We start from the raw sequence: 22065 nt of genomic DNA on the forward strand, positions 1-22065 counted from the left end.
CGGCGGACGAAGAAGAACTCCCCCCGCGGAGGAAATGGAAGGTGCCGGCGGTGGGCCGGGAGGCGGGGCTGGCGCGCCCACCCCGCGGGGACGTTGGCCGGTCACCCCCCGTGCCGCCGGCGCGGCCCCCCCGCCCCGCCCCGCCCGCCGCTCCCAACGCAGTGCGGCGGAGCCTCCGGCCCGGGGCGAGGCGGCGGGACCGGATTCCCTGCGGGCTCCCAGGCGCTGCGGGGGGGCAGGCGCGGGACGGCCCCCGACGGGCCCCCCTACCCCTCGCGCCTGGTGTTTAGGAAAACTTGGGAAGGGTGTGTGGTGGCCGCGGCGCGGAGGCCCGCATGGGACCTCACGTACGCTTTTCAGGCAGCGAAATTACCTCAGCAGTATTCCTGCTGCCGCCGCGGGAAACGCGCTGACTACGCAGGAAAGGCGGAGCGCGGCGGAGTCCGACATGTGACAGAGCGGGGTGCGAGCCCGGGGAGAAACAGGGGGGAATGCTCCAAATCTTGGTGGGCGCAGCTTCTTACACCTCAGCCACTTTGTAGCACCCGTGCCAACATCCGCTGTAAGCGTGGAAAGGTGATTTTTCCTGCGCATACAGACTTTAGGGAGAATTTAAAAGTCTGATGCTGATGCTGCAAAGACTGAACATGAAAGTGATGGTAATTGCAATTGTACGTGTAAGTTTCATAATCTTGGAATAATGGACATGAGTTTATATAACAACATTATATCTGAGCGAATAGAAGTGTACACACGAAAGAACAGAGTGCTAAGAGAAATAAAGCCTAGACTTTTCTTTATATTCAGAGTAGGACCCCATTATAACCAGATTCATCAATAACCAAATCTAAAACACCACTTCTCCCCTTACTCCGTGACTAACCATTTTCACTGTCTCACAGCAAGGAGGAAAAAAAGGTATCATTTATTTTTTCTTGAATTTGATCATGGGGAAAATGTGCCTGAGTCTTCCATTTGCCCTTGATTAGAGAGAAGAATCAGGGAGGGGCAGATTTTAATGAGAAAGTGAGACTGTAGGAAATTCCCAGCCTGCCAGTTCTTCTTCCATCAGGGACCAGCTGCTTCACGCACCTGCACGAGTGATTTGAACCACCACAAACAACTCAGGTAAGTGCTGCGCTACTCCCTCTGCAGATTCCACCAAAATTCCCCAGGCAGTCAAGAAGCAAGTTCTGAAGCAGCCAAACTCATCTGTCCTAGAACGATGCAAATGAAAGGAACTGATGCGCCTACATGTCTCCGTATTTTAATATCTACTCAACAATTCCACATTGTTGAGCTGATGATGAGTCAAAGGACTTCCAAGATTACTGAGGATCTTAATGTAAAACAGAATAAAGCTTTACGATTCAGTGCCCTGGAATTACCAAAATGGCATCAAGAAAAATTGGTTTATGAATTTAGTAGTTCTGCATTTCTGGTTACCTTTGTTGAATTGTATTGGATGAGCAAATGTGGCATGCTGGGATCGTGCCTGTGATAATAGATGTTAAGGAAACTTTCCTGGACAACATCCAGGAGCCACTCTGGCAGTAACAGATGCACCACCTGAGCTGGGACCGAAAGGCCTTCACAGCAGGCATCTCCAGTGAGTCCAAGGGTGCGGGCCTGACTGTCCCCTCCCCCCTGCCACATTCAGACCAGGTTTCCCATAGCAGAGTCTCAGACATCCAGATCTTTAAAATAATATAATCTTGGTGCAATAACCAAATAACAAAATAACAGCTCAAGCTGGAACCCTGAACAAAGGGAAAGGCTGGGGACCCTCAGATCCTGCTGTGTCTCTGAGTGTCTGGTCACCTGGCTGGGCTGCAGGTCCCTGGGCACTTTGTTGTACAAAGGGTCAGCAGTTCATGGCTCAGGCTCCAGCCCCCCAGAGCTCACACTGCAGCTCACACTGCAGCTGCTCACCAAGCTACCCGCACTATATGTATGAATTTTAAGCAACAAATCGAAATTTTCAAATTTTCTGAAAGAAAGTGCAGCCATACTGCACATCCTGGAGGGGCTGGGGAGAGGAAACCATTCCTAAGCAGTTCACAGGCAGGAGATTACAGTCATTTACCAGGAAGTGGCTGCAGGTTTTTGCAGAGTCCATCATGGATCAGAAGGGGCTCTTCTCCTAGGGAGCCTCGGGAAACCACGTTTTGCCAGCCTAAACAGCCCCTGTTGGGATTCTTCACTATCACCAGATTCTCAGTGCTTAGCAGCACCAGCACTGTGCCATGAGCAGCTTGTCTGCCACGGGAGCTAGGAATCACATGGGGCTCCAAAGCTATGGGCTAGCCATAGCAAAGTTAAAGTTTACTGGACCTGAAGGTCACTGGTTCAGGAGATAACGTCAAGACCAGAGGCTGCCAACGTCTTCAGGTGCTTTGTCCTGCTTACTTACAGATACCAAAATAAGGCTAATGAGCTAAAACCAAAGTGAAAATGTTTTAAATTAGTCAGTCCCTTCTTGGTTTTTAGGTACATTTCAAAGACATTTATGTTTCTGGAATTACTAACTCAGTATGTATCATTAGTGAGCTGCTGTGAACTTTGAAGTTTTCCATCACCAACTACAAGAACGGACACAGCAGAAGCAAAATCAGAGCAAAGCAGAAACAGAAACCAAGTACTAGTAGGAAACCTGTGTTTCCACATGTGCTATAACTGGACTAGTGTGTCTTCCATCTTGATTTATGTGGAAGAAAAGAGGAGCTGAAGGTTGACCATAAGCTTCCTGCATGATCTTCACCTGTACAATAACTCTCCATACAAAAAAGGGTATTTGAAGAGGAATCAGGCTGCAGCTGAAGCCTGCAGCCCTAGTGTTGCCTTAGGACAACACAGAGAAAAAAAAGACTCCAGGCCAATTAAGTGTATAAGAAAAAGAGAGTAGGTCCTGTAATCAGCCTACAGGCCCAGGGAATACACGACATGCACACACCCAGACAGCAGTTCTATGATTTTATAATAAAGTCCATGCAATCCCAGATTTGTCCACCCCGGTTTCTGCCCAGTTCTGCCCCCTGACACACCCCTTCGGGAATTGGGTCTGGGGTCTTTGGGATCCCTTCTTCCTCATCTTCATCTTCTTCACAGCATGTACAGTCCTTGGAGCTCCTCCAAAGTTCTGGGCTTGAAGGTCGCTGTGTCTGTGTGGTATCTCCTGGTACAGGCCTAGGGTGTTTTTCTGCAATTCTGCCTTGAAAAGAAGACTAAACACGCTGACGGAATTTAGAAGGACGGATATGAAATGGGGTAATAGGGTCGGGTACGTGTAACTATTATGCTAAGGGTAATACATTAAAATCTACACTTACTACACCACTACGTCTAAAATCTACAAAAGCTAAAAAAAATCAAAAACTCCGAGGCATCCCTGGTAATGATCGCAGCAGCACCGGGGAAAGCCCGTTCCCTCTATCCGTGTGGATGCGGGCGGCGCGGGGCGGTGCGGGGCAGGCTGCGGGCGGAAGCGGCGCAAGGCCGGGCGGAGCTGACGGCCCGGCCCCCCGGGCGGCGCGCTGCACTTCCGGGCGCGGCCCGTCACGTCCGGGCGGCGGAGATGCCGGTAAGGCGGGCGGGGAGGCGGCCCGGCCGCTCCCGCCGGGGCTCGCCGCCCTCCCTGGGCTGCGGGAGCCCAGCGTGCCGCGGAGTGAGGGGGGTGGCCCGGCTGTCCCCTCCCCACCTTCGGGGCCGCCCCTCACCGCGGCGGCCGGATCCCCGCGGGGCAGGCGGGCGGCACCTGCCCCACCGGGCCGCGGCGCTCCGCCCTGTCCGCGCTGCTCTCCGGGGTCCGCCGCGCTTCCCCCGTGCCCTCCCGGCCGCACCTGACAGCGCTGGCTCTCGTCCCCGGGGCTCGCTTGGCGCCCGCCGTGCCGGGTGCGGGCTGCGAGGGGCAGCGGGGGGGGCGCGGGAGGATCGCCGGGGCCCGGCTCGCTGCGTGTGGCGGGCTGAGGTGTCCTGCGCTCGCTGTGTGTACTGTCTTGCTCCCTCGCGGCAGGTGAAGCCCCCGTGCCGCACTGCTTGGTGTCGTGAGTGCTAGAGGAGGGCTTTTAGGTTGTCTTTTTTAACATAGTCAATGGATTGGTAATAGCGATAGAAGGGGAAAAGAACTGTACGTAATTCACTTTCTTCTCCCACCGCCGGTGTCCGATGCTTTCCCGGTAGGCAGAAATAGATACAGCTTGTTCTCATTTTCCCGTTTTAGCCCAAAGAAGCATCATCGTATAGGTATTTATGAAATAGCTTCTCTTTATGTGGGCTCACCAGGATATTTCACAGAATCAGAAATGTGAGGTCTCCAAAGATGGGAAAAGATGAGGTTTCCTGGTGACAGGTTGATTGTAGGTGGTTCCCATTCATCAACAATTTGGATAATTCCTCTGTTTTGAAGGCTGAGACTTCAACCTCCCTGTCTCTTGCACGATTTATGTGATTTGCAGTTGATCCCACAAGTTTCCAGAACAAACAATGCAATTTTCCATTGAAAATGAACAATTGCAAAGACAGTGTGGTAAATAGCCTTTAAAACTTACTTTCACAGTAATTTAGGATGTTATTTTGTTGACTCCATGAAAACAGAAATCCAGAAGCCTTGATAAATGAGTTTTCCCAGTACCTCACAGTATATTTTACAGTTCCTTGCAACATATGTTCACTTCTTTTTGCTTTGCTCTTGCTTTTCGGTTCCTCTTTCTTTATATTTCCTTTTCTGTTGTTTTAGGTTAAACTGAATATTTGTGCAACACAGCTTCTCAGAGAAGGACCACCACACTGGTTTACACTTAGGAAAATATGAAAATAAGCAGGGAGTGTTGTTCTCTCTGAACTAAAAGAAAAAAATAAATAAATTGTGCCTTGCTGAGGACAGCTGCAGGAATCAGACACTTGAATCAATGTTATCGGATGAGTTAGAATCCAAACCTGAGGTGAGCAATTATGAACTGGGTTTGGTTTCCAGGAACATTTGTGGGCAACACTTAGAAAAAGTTCAATGAGTTTGCTCAGTTTGCTGGTTACATATTAGTTTTTTAAGTGTTTTCAGTGACATCTCCTAATCCTTCCATGTTTTCATTTGAATGGTAAAAGATTAAAGAATATTGCAGGTATTTCAAGTATCAGCCAATACTCTTGCCTGTTCTCGGGTTACATTTTTTTTTCCACTCTTACGGTGTTCTTTCTGTTACAAGAATAAAATAAATTACCGTATTGACTACTTCTTTCCCTTTAAAACAAACTGACTTTATTTGGTTTTGGGGAGTCTGAATTATTCTATTAGTATCAGCCAGTTTTGGTGTTTAAAGTACCTGTGTTTCCATGAAGCAGTTAGCAGAAGTGGTAGGCAGCAGCACCCAGGGGATCCTGGTTGCTTGGTGTGAGGCTGCTGGACCGTTCCCAGGTCCAGCCAGTGGCACAGCTGAGCATAAATTACAGTGATGTACCTGTGTGCATGCACAGCTGGCCACAAACACATCCTCACATACACAGATAAAGTACTTCTAAAAGATAAACATTAAGCACGAACAATAGCTTTTTAATGGACGATAGCTATACCCTGTCATCACTCTACTCCTGCATGCTCACATTCACCTGGTGTCTGCCAGGCCTAAAGTCTTTGTGCCCAGGGCCAGGGCACAAAGTTTTAGCGAGCTTCTGGCTGGAATCCTTTTGTTTTTTTTCTGGACTATGGTAGCCTACTGACGTTAAGTCAACCAGAAGTTCACTAGCAGTGGACTCACTTGTGGGTAGAATATTTAGGAATAGGTTCAGTAAATAGATAGAAGGGACTGCAGTGATCAGGCACAGCAGTATTCTGACCAGCAACTAGTATTTTCTCTCCCCTCTGCCACTGCTTCTTCAGTTACTCACCTTCATTCATCCTTTGATCCTCCCCATAAACGTTGCATAATAAGCTTAACTCATCCTGCAGTCCCTATTATATTGGATAGTAAGTTTGGTCTTTCCTATGAGACCCATTCTAATTACCAAAGACAATTATGTTTTCTTACCACTTAATATTTCTGGTTGAACCTTTTCAAGTTTTCCCTTCAGCAGTAGCCCATTGATCAGTTTCTGAGGCGTTCTGGGTTTGTTACTCTTACCTTTGATGTTCTAGATACAAGTGTCTGCACTTTGTTACATTCAACACAATCACCTGCTGCCTCTGCTGTTTCTCGCCTTTATCTTTCAGGTTGAATGGCCATTAGTCAGCTTCCTGTGCTTTCCCCCACTTAAAAGGTGCAGAGGATTGTAACACCTGGTGTCCTTGTTGTTCTGCTTCTCAGCTTTACCTCTGCAGACAGCAGAGGACATGATACAACCTCGCAAGTCTGAATTGCTTTGTTGAGTTTTGTTTCTATCCCTTTTCAATAAGCAATACAGCATGCACCTTAAAATGGTATTCTGAAAAGAATGATGATTACAGACTGGTAATTTGTTACAGCCCAGGTGATGTGGTAAGGCATTTATTTGTTAATGGAGCAGCCAAAGCCGTTCCATCACACCATTCAGGAAAAGTAGCTGCAAATTCGTAGCCATGAGTAGTCTCGGCATGAGCTGCAAGGAGTTCCTCTCTCTCTTGCTTTGTCGTTTATATCTCATAGTTTCTATCATTTTTCCACCAGTTCTGAATGATAAGATGGGGGGAATTTTATTACTTCCATCTTCGAGTGGGTTCCTCAAAAAGCAGCTGTAACTGGGCTTTGTCTTTTCTCGACTTGAGTATGGTATTTGTTAACTAGGCTTGTTTACATAATAGTCCTATTTCCCCAGAGCAGAATTGCATTTCCTTCCCAGCAAGCCAATAACAGGAGTTGGCCATTCTCCAGTAGAACAGTCCTGATACATGAAATCTACAGTGGTTGTTGCAGAGGACATCCTTTCTGTATATTCTGTCTTCTAAACCATACTTCTCAGTCTTGATCAAGGCTATTTTATACTACAAATTTTGATCCATTTCCATGTATACACACCCTCTTTTTCTGATTCTAATTATGAAAGTTGAGAGTTAAGTTAGTACTATTTTGTACTCCTTTAATGTAGAACTTGTAGATATCCATTTTACACCTTTCCCAGATAGCAGTTCCAGTATCTCTGAAAGTCAGTCCTGATTTTATATCCTCTGGTGAGCCATGGCACCACAGTTCTCATAGCCACAGATATTCTTTCATATACCCTACCTTGTGAGAAAGGTATTAATTAAGAGCTAGCTGTATGTGTGTGACGCCTAGATATTATCAATCAAAGCACTCCGTCTGGATTGCACCGACTTCTTTGCTGCTGGTTTTATCCCTAAAGAAGCCATCAAGGTGCCGTTAGATATTTAATGCCTGAGTAGAGGTAAATCCTCCTTTCATAGAAAGTTTTAAAGTTGCTTGGAGACAGTTTGTATGAGGAGGTGGATCTGCTTTTTCCTCTGGTTTCCCTGCCCCCACAGCTGTATTGCAAGTATTCCTCAGGGATCTGATAAGATCTGTATTTTGCAAGCTTTAAACCTTCAGGGTGATTTGTTACAATTGCAAGTATTTCCAGCCACCTCCACCGCACTGGTCCATTGCAAGTGCTTTCTGCTGCCGGGGTAGCTCTTAGCACAGTCAAGTAAACGACAACTCTGTTCTGTAAATTGAACCAGCTATTGAAAAGGGGGTGAAGAGAGGTATTAGAGATCCTTTCTCCTCTTCTGCCTCACAAGGAGAGACTCTTGTGAATTAATTAGTTCCCCAGAGGCTATATGGGAGGAGGACATCCCAGTTTCTAGCTAACAAGCCTCCTGCCCTCCACACCCTTCAGCTCCGACCCCTCCTTCCTCCTCTCTCTCTCTCTACTAAATTTTCTTTTGACCTCTTTATTTTGTAGTGGTTCACTTGTTAAATTTAGAACAGAAATGGTATTGATTAATGGTCTCTACTGCTCTGGAAATCTACTCTAGCTCTCCAGATGTCCAGTGGGAGGATAGATCTGAACAATAGTATTGGAGAACCTTCTTCCCCTATCCCTCCCAGCCACTCCTACTTCAACCAAAGCAGCTGCCTGACACTTCATGGCTTTTGAATTGTCTGTTACGTGACACAAACTTAACCTGATCCATTCCAGATGGGCACGTTATCATTTGTTTCTGTAGTGGGTTTTTTGTTTGTTTTTTTAAGGATCTCTAGTGAGGGTTCTCATTTTTTTCAACAGATTTTTCTTTGTTGTTTTTTAGTTTGTTGTGGTTTTTTTTTTTCTCCTCTCAGGTCAGGGACAGATAATAAGTTTCCTGGTAACAGGAGCATTCTGCACTGCTTGCAGTGATAGATCCTGGAATTATCCCGTACAGCTATCTCTTGTTGACCAGCAGGGATGACAATTATTTGTTTAGTGACAAGAGCCAAGAAATATTTTACATTTTTAATAAGTGTCCACACTACTTACAGAATTTTCAGTGTTATGTGGTATTTCAGAAGAAGTAGTTAAAGGAGGGTATATTCAAGATGGTGATATGGCAGAACCAAAATAAAATTCTTTATAGCAAGATGCAGCTGAATTTTGCCTGTTTTGTCCCTCCAAGGCTTAGAGATTCACCCTGTGTGATTCATGTCTGGCTCATAAAGTTTGAATCTACAAGTCAAGGATGTCCTTTTCTATATTAAAATTTATTTCAAATTTGAAAGGATCTCTTAGCTATAGAGCAAAGCCACCTCCTTTTGTGTTCCGTTAGCATTCTGTACATTGAGTTCCCCTGGTGCCCCAAGATGACCTGCCTGCTTGGTTACAGATTCTACCATTTTGACCATATTTCCAGAAGGATCAGTCTCCTCCATATGTAGGGATTTTACAGTCACCATCTTGAGAATACTTACAGCCCATCTGGGACCTGTGATGGCACATATTATGTGGTGATGAGATCTGCCAAACTGTAGCATCCACGAGATTCCTCCCCTCCTGGTCCTTCAGACATGAGACCACTGGGCTGTTCCCAGTGGAGCTGAGCCTGAACTGCAAAAATGTGCCCACATAGACATCTGTGGCTGTATGGCAGGATAGTGCTTTTAGTGGCACTCTCAAACACAAGTGGCATTTGCGTAGAAAAAAAAGACTACAAATGGCCTGATCCTGTCCCTACTTATCAGGTAACCAGGCTTGAGATTTGCTAGCATATCACATATATATCCTCACTTGGCTGACATGCATGTTCCTGGTCATTCATCTGTCCAGTCTTTGCCAAAACTTGAGTCCTTCTGGTATCCATCTCCAGGCCTTGAGCTTTTTAATTCAGCCTCTGTCTAGGATCTTAGGTTTCCAGGTTGTGGTTTCCTCTATTTGCAGGCTAGTCCAAAGTGAAGTTAACCAGATGAATGTAGTCAGAAACTATTTAGGAGCAAAAATCATTTGAGAAGATGGGCTAGACCACAATGATGAGACAGAGCAGCAGCCTGTAGCCTGCTAGCATGTAGTTGACCCATATTATCTCCCATCCCCTTCTGTTTCCAATTGTTGTTTCTCTCCTACCTACCTTGATCCCTCCCTTTAGTCCTTCCCCAAAACATCCATAAGTTTCTCAAATTTCCAGAGTCTTGACTCACGATATCTTAAGTTTTACCCAGTCCCAGAATTTCCCCCGTATCCCATAAGAAGTTTGCTCTTGGCCTATGAGATGTGTTCTGGTAACCCATGATAATATTGTTCCTATTCTTCACAAAGTTTCTGGTTGAATTTTTTTCAAGGTCACACTCAAGTTGTTCCTGTAATGGCCCCATCCATCAATGTCCCAGGAGTTCTGGATTTTGTTACTCTCTCTTATCTGCAGTTCATTAGAGCTTGTGTATTTGTGCTTTTAATTTATCACCTCTCCTATTCCTAGATTTCTATGCTGAATAGCCAATTACCAGATACCCTTATAATTTCCTTTCAGCTGTAAAACCATATTAAAAGAAACTTTAAAAAGTATGACACAATGTTTGTAATGAGTTATTTCCCATATTCCAGTTGCTGTAGTTGTCCACAAAGGTATTTAATGATTTTGAACAGGAAGGTTTATGAAAAATCTGTCCAGATAGAACTGTAGCATGAAAACTTCTATTTTCTCTGAATTATATGATGTAGAGTTGGTGATTGGTTTGCTTTACTTTATGTGAAGGTTTTTTATTCCCAATTTTAATAACAAGAATGATTCACGTCCTTTTGTTTCCTTCTGCTTCTTTTGCCCCCTTTTATTACTAGTTTGTTATTACTTTACAAAGCAAATTAAAAGGATCTCTCTTCTGAGAATCTGTTTGTGGCTGCTGCATTTTGCTTTTTCCTAGTGGCTTAATGTTGCTGTGTTGAAGTGGAAGTTTTAAAGCAAAGCTTTCCTTCTGAAGGAGGCAAATTTCATCTAGGTCTTTTTGTATGAAAGTAAAAGTAAGCAGCAGTAGGGCTCATCAACAGCTTTGAAATGAAAGACAATCCAGTAATTTAAAACTATCTCACTGCTCACAGTTTTTAATCCCCTGCTTCTTTATTCTGGTTGCTCATTATTCCTAACTCTCCTCTCTTTTTACCCCCTTTCTGCTATTTTTTTAATCCTAAATTAGAATGCATGGGGGAGGGACTGTCTCTTATTGCCTATGTATTTTTTTGACAACATAAAAATAGTTCTCTCTTCATACTGGGTCCTGTGGATAATCTTAGATATAAGATGAAAAAATTCTAACTTTTCAAAATGCAGCTTGGCTTGTGTCATAGTTCAAATAGCATATTGCCATCTGAATGACTTCAGGACTTAATTTGTACCTTCATAATCATCAGTGATGACAGGCTGCTCCTAAGGGAGGGTAAGCAGGGAGCCAAGGGTAATCCCAGCCCAGGCAGTGCCCTCAATGACCAAGTGCTGCAATACTGCAGCACCTGAGCATGGCAGGCAAATGCTGGAATCCACAGCCCTGGATGAGGGAAAGTGATGAACCCCGTCCAGAGTCTATCCAAAGTCCAGTCAGGAGCAGCAGGAGATGGGGCTGGAGACATAGATGCAGAAAAAATCTGAGGTTTATCCAGGAGACAAGGTTTGAGACAGGTAAGCCTAAAACACAGCTCAGGAACGGAATGAGTAGTCCGGGTGAGCTTAAAAGGAGCCCTTGGAGAGAGGGTGTGAGGGTCCCAGATGAGACCAGTCAGAACTGTTAAGGCTTCAGGGTTCTGACAGTAACTCTTTGAGGTAAAGCTGTTTGAGGAAGCATCAAGGTTTCTAGTGTTTTCATGAGAGGAAATAAGCGCAGAGTACAGATGCGACTCCAAACAATGTGGCACCAAACAGATGAACACTGGCAGAGTGCTCATAGCTTAATCCACATAAACACAGGCAGCACAAAATGCCTGAATCTGTGTTCAAGGGTTGCTGCCTAGAGAAAACCTTCACAGATTTCTTTGGGATATATCCCCATGCTGCTTCTGCTTGCAACTTGTCTGGCTTGGAGTTCATTAGCATATGAGAGACTAGTCTCTATAGACTAGCGTGTATCGCCAGAGACCCACTCGAGAGTGGGATCACACTGGAAGTATTTAGGAGTCTAAAGAAGACAGAATGGAGTGTGATGATTAGGCCACACCAGACAACTGAATTGGCCAACTTCCTGCTTATATGCATTCTCCACTTTCCTGTGTTTGTTTTGCCTTGATCAGTCTTGATTCCTTCCTTTTCCTGGTCTTGGCCTTTCCCTTAAACAACATCTAGTAAGTCCTGTACATTCCCCTAAATCTTTTGTCCAGTCCCAAAGTCCTTCCCAGGGAATGCATCTTGGTTTAAGTCCTATAAATCTTTATGCAATAGTTTCCCTTATTTTGTGTAGTATTCTGGAGAGGATTTCTTCTGTTAATCCCCTTAGTGGGCAGGTTGTTTGTCCATCTTTGATGGTTTTAGAGATCTGATTTATCCATCTGATTTGGATGGATAAGACTCTCTGTGTTCACCCCCTTTCATCCCAGCCTTGTTTCTCTGATCATTATGTGCCTATTTTGAATAGCCATAAGCTAGATATCTTTGTAACTAGTCTTTTGATTCCTTTTTTTAATTTAAAAAAGGCCAACTTTTTCATTTAAGTATTTAAAGACAATGATTTCAAAAATACCTGGCATGGGAAACATTTACTTGAAGGGTTAGAGCATAGTAAAGTATCAAGTGTTAAAATATAATTTAAAAGGAACATAAGACTGACTAACCTTCAGGTTAGTCTGCTTATTGTATGTTAAAGAGATGAGAATTTTTTAGTTATTTCAAAGATGACAAATACAAACAATTCCTTCTTTGTCATTAATGTAAATTGAAAAGCTTTCATTTACTTCCGTGTGTATTCGTGGGATTATATTTGTTCAGTGTCTCCTACAAGATAGTTGGGACTACTGGACTGACTGGGTTTAGTACCTTTTTAAATGATTTGTGCTTCTCTTGACCTAATCTTCAGTATCTTTTTTCAGCTGCTGGTTCAGTTTGTTCAGAATACTTCTATTCCACTGGGGCAGGGGCTGGTGGAATCAGAACCAAAAGACATCACCTGTCTTTCCCTCCTTCCTGTTACTGAGACCTCAGAATGCAACAGACTGATGTTGCCAGGTAAAATCTATGTGGCAGATCTTTGTGACCCTGCCCTTCATACAGCTGTGTTTACTGCACCACTCTGGCCCACTGCTTCTTGCTGATAAGACATTCCAGGGATGGAGGAACAAGTTCAGAAGGGTGACTGAAACTTCTCGGTCTGACTAGTTAGAAGCTTACTTGCTCCTCCATTCTCTCTCAAGTTCTATTTTTTTCTAGAAAAATAACTTCTTAAATATCTTTTAGTCTGCAAAGTAAAATATATGCAAGTATCTTCCCCAAAAATGCCAGGGCATTGGAAAGGATTCAAAAAGGTTTATTTTGGAGGCAAGGACATTAAAACTTACAAACTTATCAGTGCTGCAAGTCAGCACTGAGCCTCAGGGGAAAGGCAAACCTCCTCTTTGCTTCTGGGCTTTATCATCACTAGTTCCCCTCCTCCCCCCTGCCCCCCCCAGGCCGCAACCGCCCTGTTAGCATTTCTGTAAGTGTTCTCTCTCTCCTCTCACTTATCAGAGAGAGAGGCTGAGCACTTCCCTTGGTGTGTGGGGGTGAGAAGGCATTGAAACTGCCTTTGAGAGAGTTACCTTTTAGGCAGAAAGCCTTCCAGGTGAAAACTCTGTCTCTTTGTAACAAAAGCTTCCACAAAAAATGGTATTCTATCCTCACGTAGTCATAATGTGTTTATACTTTTATTTACCCTGGTTTCACTTTCCTCACTAGATGATGAAAGAGATCTCACTTCTCCAAGTCATGCTAATCCTTCCAAAGATGTTTCTTCATCTGCTGTCTTGAGAAGTCTCCAGGTAAATGTGGGCCCTGACGGAGAGGAGACAAGGGCACAGAATGTACAGAAACCATCTGAACTTTTGTCAACTCCAGAGACTTCTAGTTTATTGCAAGACCTCCAGCCCAGTGACAGCACTTCATTTATTCTTCTCAACTTAACAAGAGCAGGTAATTCTTCTTCTGTTTGTCATCTGGCTGGATATGTCTCAGCAGAATGCGGGAGATAAAGCTCTGTTCCTGCTGCTTATGAAGAGGAAAGCTCATGAAATTTGCTAGACATTATTGGATATTTTAGGAGCATTTAGTCACCATCAGCTTTCTACAATGTAGAGGTCAGTGGAGACTTTTTCAGTGCAGCTATGCCATGAACACCAGCCTCTGAGAAGCAAAAGAAATTTCCCTGTTACATTGTCTGTTTCACAAAGTTGTCTTCTTTTCTAGGGCTGGGATCTCCTGCAGAGCACTTGGTGTTTGTTCAAGATGAAGCAGAAGATTCTGGGAATGACTTTCTCTCTCATGATAGCACAGACAGCAGTACCCCATGGTTCCTTCGGGTGCAAGAATTGGCCCATGACAGTTTAATCGCTGCCACTCGGGCACAGCTTGCAAAGAATGCCAAAGCAAGCAATAATGGTAGGAAATCCCCAGATTGTGTCTCAAAAGTTGAATGTTCCGTACAAGGTCACTAGTTTCAGGTTGTTTCTTCTTCTAGTTGTTTCCTGGTTTCAATCAGTTCTGACATCTTCAATTCATCAGTGACAGAATTATACAGGACAACTGTGGTTTTTTTCTTCAATATAAATAGATTCTTAGGTTTTTTCTCAGGGAATGAACTTAAGTAGAGCCAGCTATTCCGCTTTAGTCTACCTGTTCTCTGGTACATGTAAATAATATCGTCTTTCTCACTGCAGCTGCTTGTTTTTCAACTTTTGTTTTCACTTTCAAAGGCCTGTTTTTAACACATACCGTAAATGATACTTTCTTTTTAGCTCCACTGAGTTTGGAGATCAGTTTTCTGGAGAACACATAATTAGATTTAGTCATATGCTTTGGGTCTTAATTATTTTAATAAATAATTGCAAACAAATGCAATCTCTCTTTTTTTAGCTAAGGTGTTTTTAAATTGGTTGACAGAGACCATTTTTACAATTTCTTGTGCATTAGCTTTCTTTTCTTTTTGTGATAAGCCTGATTTGATAGCAGCTGGTCTGATCTAGATGGCCTGTTGGGAATAGTTTATGGGCCTGGTAAGGTTTGCAAATCTGTGTTTGATCCTTGCTGTGGGCTATGCAGCAGCATGTAGGAGATGCTAAACAGTTAGCAGCCAGACACTCACCTGCTTTACAATCCTGGATCATATATGATGCTGTTTTTTCTATTAAATTTGACGCATTATAGTAATCTGTAAGGTTTTTAGATTTTGGTGGTCTTTTTTTTTCCAGGTGAAAATGTTCATCTTTGCTCAGGAGATGGGCAGCCGAAAGACTCTGGCCCCATTCCTCACTTATCTCGCGTGGAGAGGAAGCTGAAGTGCACAGTTGAGGGCTGCGATCGGACATTTGTGTGGCCAGCTCACTTCAAGTATCATCTGAAAACACACCGGTGAGCACAATAAAGCTGTGTGTTGTTATGACTTTGAAAAACTGTGCTCTGTATTTGAGATAACGTTAGGTTTTGACATCAAAAAGCTGTGATAACCTGGTATTACTCTTATAAATACTAGGCCTTTGGTTGCTTTATGTTGAAGTACTTTGACCAGATTCCGATTACTTTGCAGGTCCTTGTTAGAGTTCAGTTTAGAATATTTGTATTTTTAACAGGTGCTCATGTTTAATAAAAAAAGTGTTTATAAAAAAATACATTGTAGTATTGTAAGTAATGAAACAGCTATTTTGTTGCTTTCCAGGAATGACCGCTCCTTCACCTGCCCAGCAGAAGGTTGTGGGAAAAGTTTCTATGTCTTGCAGAGGCTGAAGGTGCACATGAGAACTCACAATGGTGAAAAACCCTTTGTGTGCACAGAGCTGGGCTGTGGCAAACAGTTCACAACAGCTGGAAATCTGAAGAACCACCTACGAATTCACACTGGTGTGTTTTAGATCTCACCTATTTGTGATCTGCAGAGGTGGGGTCTTTCCTGAGGAATAAACCACCTCCTCCTTTGTCCTCAAACTTTTGAGAGTATTATATTGTGTACCTTTCCTCTCCATTAATGTCCCTTTTCTGACAATTCACATTGATCTATAGGTCAGATAAATCAACTACTTACCTCTTTTACTATCCTGTGTAGTTTCGCACAGGTTTCACCTTTCAAATACTGTATGGTGGTGCTGTACTCTGCTCAAACCCATGTTCTGAAGATTCCCTTCCCCTCCTCCAGTCGTGTGATGGAGGGAGGGGTGTGTGTTCTTATGGGGGAAACTATACTATTACAAAGGGAATAGTTAGTGAACGTGACTTCTGTAATTATGTTTTATGAAGAAGCTAATTGAAATTCCTGAAAGGCTCAATATCTTAGATATTTCTCCACTATAGAATCCTTGTGGACACAGTTGTAGCTGTACTGACATCTGCCTGACTCCTATGCTGCTTATAGAATGACATTTGGGACATGTAGGGAAATGAGGAATACAGCTAAATGAGTAGCAAAAATACAGTAGCAAAGGAAAATAGAAAAAGGCATTAATTAGAAGACAGCATTTTGGTGTGCAAACCGCTCTGTGTGTGCTAATTCTAATTTGGGATGTTCCCATATGCTGGAGCCTGTGTACTTTCAATTCATGCTTAGCTTTTTATAGTAAATAAAATGAGACCCTTTATTTCATATGCTGTATTTTATACATGGTTTGTTTATGCAGTCTCCTCTGCAGAATTTGATCCTGCCTTGCCAGTATTTTTAGAAGTTGGTGTAGCAGCCCAAGTCTTGAGAACGGCATGAAGTGCTTTAAGTGCATTTGTCCTAGAAAGTTGCTTGAGAGAGCCACACAAGTGGCATTTGGGAAATGACCAGCAATTTAATAGTTAGCACAGTTCATAGCAAATATTCTGGTGATTTTGTTTGTTTAGTTTTTTTAACCCTCAAGGTTATCACAACAGTCAAACAGTTATGGCCCAGTTCAAGCTTCTTGGAATATTGTTAGAGATTCCCTGATGGCCTAGGAAGGTAGCATTGGATTACTGTTGGTTAACATTTCAAAATAACCTTGGCAACTGTGAGAGCACAAGGCCTCTCTAGTAAAATGAAATCACAGATTATGTGGGCTGCCAGCAGCTGTTTATGCCTTCTGCCTTACTTAAACACAGCCGTATGGTATGTGGTTTGTAGACACACATGGAAAAAGGTTGCTATTTTAAAGAGTGTGCAGTCTAGCTAGAACACATGGTTTGGGGGCAGATGTTGGGATGTAGTTAAAAATTATATATACCAATAATAAAATTTTGAATGTGTAGTAACAGCAGCCGTAGTTTTTGCAGTTTTCTTTTGCACTTTAAGCTCCCAGCCAAGGTGCAGGATAAAGCTAATAGGCCCAGCTGACACAGGCACAGTCCTCCCGGAGCATTCTGCAACCAACAGAGTAGTATCTTCTGGAGGAATAAATAATAACTTTCTAAACTGCAAATCGATAATGTGCAATTAAGAGTTTGATCACACAAAATGTGTTATAAAACTGCAGGTGTAAATAGATATAGGGTTTCTTACAGATGGAACTGTGTGCTCTTACTTTAGTCAATGGTAGTTTTTCTTCCTTCTTTCCAAATATTAAATATTTATAACAAGCCAGAAAGTACGATTGGCGTTTGAGACTCTGCTACATATTTCAGCTTCGTAACACTAATTGGGACATGCTGTGTTTTGCTCAGAGCTGTCGAATGCTATTGTAGATAAGATACTAATAAATGAGCTGTAGGGAGAGGACTTCTAAAGGCAAAATCACAGTAGAAACATGCCGACGCATCTTTAAAAACAAGTTTACTCTGAAAGAACTGTGTATATTTTAGGCAATAAAATAGTTAAAATAGCTCGCTTAATCTCTTGTGGTCTTGCTATTACTCTTATACGGGGTCCAGTTAAAGACTTGAAATTGTAGTGTTAAACACAGAATACTGAGTTCTTTAGTTGGATGTTGCAGGCAAAAATTATCTCTAGCATGATTTAAGGCTTTATTAAGAGACCATTTAAAACAGATTAATTATATTGTGCTGCACCAGTGTAGTGACCTTCCAATTTACCATCATTTAGACAAATCAAAAATAGCTGTGATATAAAATAATAAATTTCAACCTATGAGAACAAATTGTGCCTTGAAATACAGTTCCTCCACATGTAAATATAAACAACTGACACAGGATTTTGGCAAGTTCAGCCTGATCTGAAATGAAGTATAGAATCTGATATGAAGGAAAACACAGTTTATGGGATTTTTGGCACTGAGAGGCAGAAAGGGAACAGGATCTTGGGAGCGTGTAAAGCGGAGAGCTGGTTGTTGAAAACTCAATATAGAAGATGTATCATAGTTCAGGTACTTCTATATTAATCTATTGGTATTTATATACTTTGAAGATCTACTTAAAAACAGTGGTCCCTTTCTTCACTTTCAGTGAATTATGGTCTAAGAATATTTAAAAATAATACTAGTGAAAGCTGGTGAAGACAATGCTTTAAAAGCCTTAGGAAGCATATATGTAATTTCCATGGAACTCTGACACACATAAAGCCAAAAGGGAGAATGGAGTGGAGATGTCAAGGCTATTCTCAGGGACTTCGGCAATCAGATTAAGTTGTAATCCCAAAATCTAAGAACTTACTTTTCCCTTGTAGGGGAAAAACCCTTTCTGTGTGAGGCACAGGGATGTGGTCGCTCCTTTGCTGAATACTCCAGCCTTCGGAAACATTTGGTTGTCCACTCAGGTAAGAGTCTTCATCTGACATTCTGTGATCTGTCTGGGAAAAGATCTTTATTGTAGGACTTTGATTTGATTTCTCTTAAGAAAAACCCTGATTTTTATGGAACTTCCGGTCATAGTGCTTCATGACTTCCCTTTAGTGGTGCCTGTAGCCCATACTGTTTAATCTTTTAGGTTGTTTCTGGTTCTAAATTCAAATTATGTTTTTTAAATGATATTTAAAATTGTTTCTAAAATGTCATGAAGTTGAATATCTGTTCCATAGCTGCCATTTTCTTATTTAAAAGAGAGATTCTATATATTAATGACAGCCATTTGAATCTGAAATCTCCAGTGAGTGGGTTTCTGCCAGAGGTAGGGATTTCCTATATTTTTTTCCTACTACATGTAATTGCACAAAGCATTATATGGAAATGTGTTTTGCAAGTGTTTCAAAGCTTCTGCCTTCTGTTTTGATTCAGCTATCTTAAATTTCATCAGCACACGATCAATACGGTATGTTTGTGGAAGGGGAGATTTTATTGGGGTAATAACTTTTGGGATTGAGTTTTCCATGCTTTTTCTTTCCTGTCTCCTTGGCTTCCATGCCATTGAGCTGACAGCTTTGGAAGCATACTGGTTGTCCTGTGAAAATGATAGACTGCTCTGTAAAATGGAAATCCTGTCACAGTGACAAGTCATTATCAAGTCTCTGCTCAATAATGTAAACCAGATGCTGCAATTCGTTGTGTGATGGCAGGAGATAGCTTCCTTGCCTCTGCTTCCTTGCATTTGTTCATTTTATTCTAGGTAGGACACCAAATATTTCCATGTCCATGTCACTGAGTAAGTGATTTCAAATAACTTGTTCTCTCTCATAAATCAGACTTGAAGGTTTTATGTTACTTCAGACTTGAGGTTTCCAACAGCTGGCAATACTGATATCTAAAATTCTTCTGTTTTAGAAGCTTATTACTCTCCAGAAGACAGGAATATTTCTCATTTGTTTTTTACTGATAATTAGCACCAATGGTTTTAACTGCCACTTCAAAACAGTACTATTAGTTTCTTGGTTGATGAAGTCATTACTTCCAATTTGGTAATTCTTGGGATATTTTTTTCCCCTTCTACTCCAAGGAGTGAAGCCTCATCAGTGCCAAATTTGTGGGAAGACATTTTCCCAGAGTGGTAGCAGAAATGTGCATATGAGGAAACACCACTCCCGAATTGGAGCAGCTGGCAGCAGGGAGCGAGAACAGCCAGGTGAGGAAGGGAGCCGCACTCACCCAGGGTAGAAAGTGCAGGAAAAATATTAGTGGATGGTCAAAGAGAAAAGAAGATGTCTGTCCTGAAAATATGAGACCACAGGCCAGTAAGAAATACAAGTCTGTTCCTCTTGGACATGAGGATTGATTGCTCACCCTCCCCTTTTCTAGGACAGAAGACAAAGGTGTATTTCTGTATTGTGGTCAAGGAGCAGATATGTTTATTGTTTTTAAAATTAACATGAACCTAGCTGAGGTTTTTTACATGGATTTTTTTCCCCTTGGTTATGTATTCTTGTAAGCAGTCTGGGTTTTTATGCAAAGTGAATTATTAAAAGAGGAAGCCAATCCTGCATGAGATCCCTCCATAGTAAAGTTCAAAAAAATAAACTTAGTATTTTCCATCCATTAGAGCTCTGAAAGCTCAAAGAGTAGGAATGGGTAAAATAGATGTCTAGGGAAGAAGTCTGTCTGACTTGAAGCGGGGCAGGGATTGTATCTTATGTTGCAGTACCATTACATCATGAGAATTTTGTTTTGCCCTTTTTTTCACAATAGAGTCACTGATGGGCAGCAGTTTGCTGGAAGAATCGACAGTGCATAGTAAGAGTATCATGTCCATGAACTCTCAGCCCAGCCTTGGTGTTGAGTCTCTGCACCTGCCAGACACTGAGTCTATTATTGGAGTAGAGGAGGGTGAGACCAGCTGCTCCTTTTTCCGCCCTCTTATATGTGGTGACTGAAGTGGGGTGGATCATTCCTCCTAGAGGCTCACCATATTGCAGTGGATGAGTGAATGTTGTTTTAACTGTGGACGGAGTGGGTGGGTAGATGGAGGATGAATCATAAAACTGGAGATGGAGAACTGCTGGACCAAGTTACTCTTGCAGAACTTAAAAGGTGAAGTCTGCTGCTTAGGTGTCATTTAACCCATGTTGTGGAATACCATTTCAAAAGTGCTCATGCAGTCCATCTCCTAAAGCCTGAAGTGTTTGTTTTGCTGGAGCACCTAGGAGCCCCAGTTAAGGACCAGGACCTCATTGTGCTAGGCACTGTACAAACGTTCAGTATCTTGAGCAACAGACCTTCCTTCCATCCTTTACCTTCAGAGACTATATTCTAATACATCTCACTGTCAGAAGCTGACTTACTATCTGAAATAAATGTACTACGTGATATCATTTGGTTACATATGCTGTGTTCTTTTACTGCTTTTCCCAGTCACTTTTTCCTCCAAAAATTTTGGTATATCAAGCTCTTTAAAAGAGTCTACTATGTGGTGTTTTGAATTTTTTGTTAACTTAAAGACTTTCTTCAGAAGTGGCATTACTGAAAAAGCAGTTTTGCTAAGGTACTGTGTGTCTGTAATAGCTTCTATGCAAAGAGAGCACTTGGAATTTATATTGGTCCCTTGCTGAATGGAAATGAACTAGTGCTGCTGCTCATAAAGATCTTGTAACCTGAAGGTTGTTACAGAAGCTCCACCAGGTACCTGTCAATCAAGGTATGATGCAGTTTGGCTGTCATCTCACGAGCTCATGGGAGATGCTCCAGTGCAATGTCTTCTTTTCTACAGTATTTTTATAGGCTGGATGAACAGGCTGTAAATTTAACTAAAGATAACGAAATATTTTCATAAAATGCAAAAATTCGGAGCCATATTTGAAACTCTTTGTTTCCATACCATTTTTGAGACATATTAAGAGATGACAAATCTCTTTTAGGATTACAAGAATGTAATCCTCTATTCAGAATAAAAACTTTTTTTAGCAAGAAAGATGTGAGTTTTACTTACTTAGTTTGATGCTTTTACTTTCATCACCGTTGCAGCAATTTCTGTTTAGGGACCAATATTAAGATTTGAATTTATCTGTTGTTATATTCATGCATATCACCATAGCATTTGTTAAAGGGATATGTCATATTACCATATATTAATTTAAAGTCAAGCTTTTGTTTCTCCTTTCTTAGGGTTTCTCTTTACACTTCACATACTTGGAAATTTCTTTTTCCAGCATCATTAATTATTACTATGGAAATTAGTAACCACTTTTACTAAACACCACTTAAAAGGTATGTATTAAAATTTCAGTCTCACTGTTCCAAATATATCCATACAAGCCTAGTAGGCTTTACACCACAGACTTAGATCATGGAAGTAGTCTTCTTTCCTTCCTCTTTCAATGTGACAAGGTATGGTGACTTTTCCAGGGAGTACCCAGAGAAAGAACAGCCTCTGTATATCCTACACAATTAAACCTGTGTAGAAGCCAGCACACTGGTAACAGCCGTCCTTCAACCCTCCAAGCCTGATGTCATTGTGGAGACTGAGTCAGGAAGGAGGAATGCCGCAGTCCAGTGCATTCAGCTAGGTACTGATCTCTGTAACGTAGCAGCATGAAACCCCCGGGCTACAAAATCTTGGATGTAGTACTTTGTTATGACTGAAAATGTCACTATCTCAGTTTTATATTTTATCTAATGTGGTAGCTCTTACAGGTACTGTATTTCTGATTTGATGATGCAGTTGTGTTGTTACAACTGCAAGTGTAAGGAGAAAAGGATTGAGGT

The 22065-nt window shown here is 42.3% G+C and overlaps 1 protein-coding gene across 3 annotated transcripts; it reads left to right on the forward strand.

The window, feature by feature from the left end:
* The first annotated feature begins 287 nt into the window (after positions 1-287).
* Positions 288-20683, forward strand: ZNF410 (zinc finger protein 410). Of its 3 annotated transcripts, XM_027880732.1 has the most exons (11): positions 288-576; positions 990-1128; positions 4736-4940; positions 12439-12574; positions 13280-13513; positions 13787-13978; positions 14788-14947; positions 15252-15433; positions 18165-18254; positions 19367-19492; positions 20053-20683. In XM_027880732.1, the coding sequence occupies exons 3-11, from the start codon at positions 4908-4910 to the stop codon at positions 20235-20237; spliced, it is 1338 nt and encodes a 445-aa protein (XP_027736533.1). In that variant the 5' UTR covers positions 288-576; positions 990-1128; positions 4736-4907; the 3' UTR covers positions 20238-20683. The 3 variants fall into 3 exon arrangements, with proteins under 3 accessions (XP_027736533.1, XP_027736532.1, XP_027736535.1); XM_027880731.1 differs by lacking the exons at positions 288-576; positions 990-1128 and adding an exon at positions 3505-3580; XM_027880734.1 differs by lacking the exons at positions 288-576; positions 990-1128 and adding an exon at positions 3830-3891.
* Positions 20684-22065: the final 1382 nt, after the last annotated feature.

The sequence above is a fragment of the Empidonax traillii genome, unplaced genomic scaffold (assembly GCF_003031625.1).
Source record: "Empidonax traillii isolate 1590-97213 ecotype Southwest subspecies unplaced genomic scaffold, ASM303162v1 scaffold74:size2480735, whole genome shotgun sequence".
Lineage (NCBI taxonomy): Eukaryota > Metazoa > Chordata > Aves > Passeriformes > Tyrannidae > Empidonax > Empidonax traillii.

Bases quoted from the DNA above. Each gene is read 5' to 3' on its own strand.
- ZNF410 (XM_027880732.1), top strand. From the start codon at position 4,908: ATGTTATCGGATGAGTTAGAATCCAAACCTGAG. The intron at 4,941-12,438 runs GTGAGCAATTAT...ATCTTTTTTCAG, and splicing joins AGTTAGAATCCAAACCTGAG to CTGCTGGTTCAGTTTGTTCA. The intron at 13,514-13,786 runs GTAATTCTTCTT...CTTCTTTTCTAG, and splicing joins TCTCAACTTAACAAGAGCAG to GGCTGGGATCTCCTGCAGAG.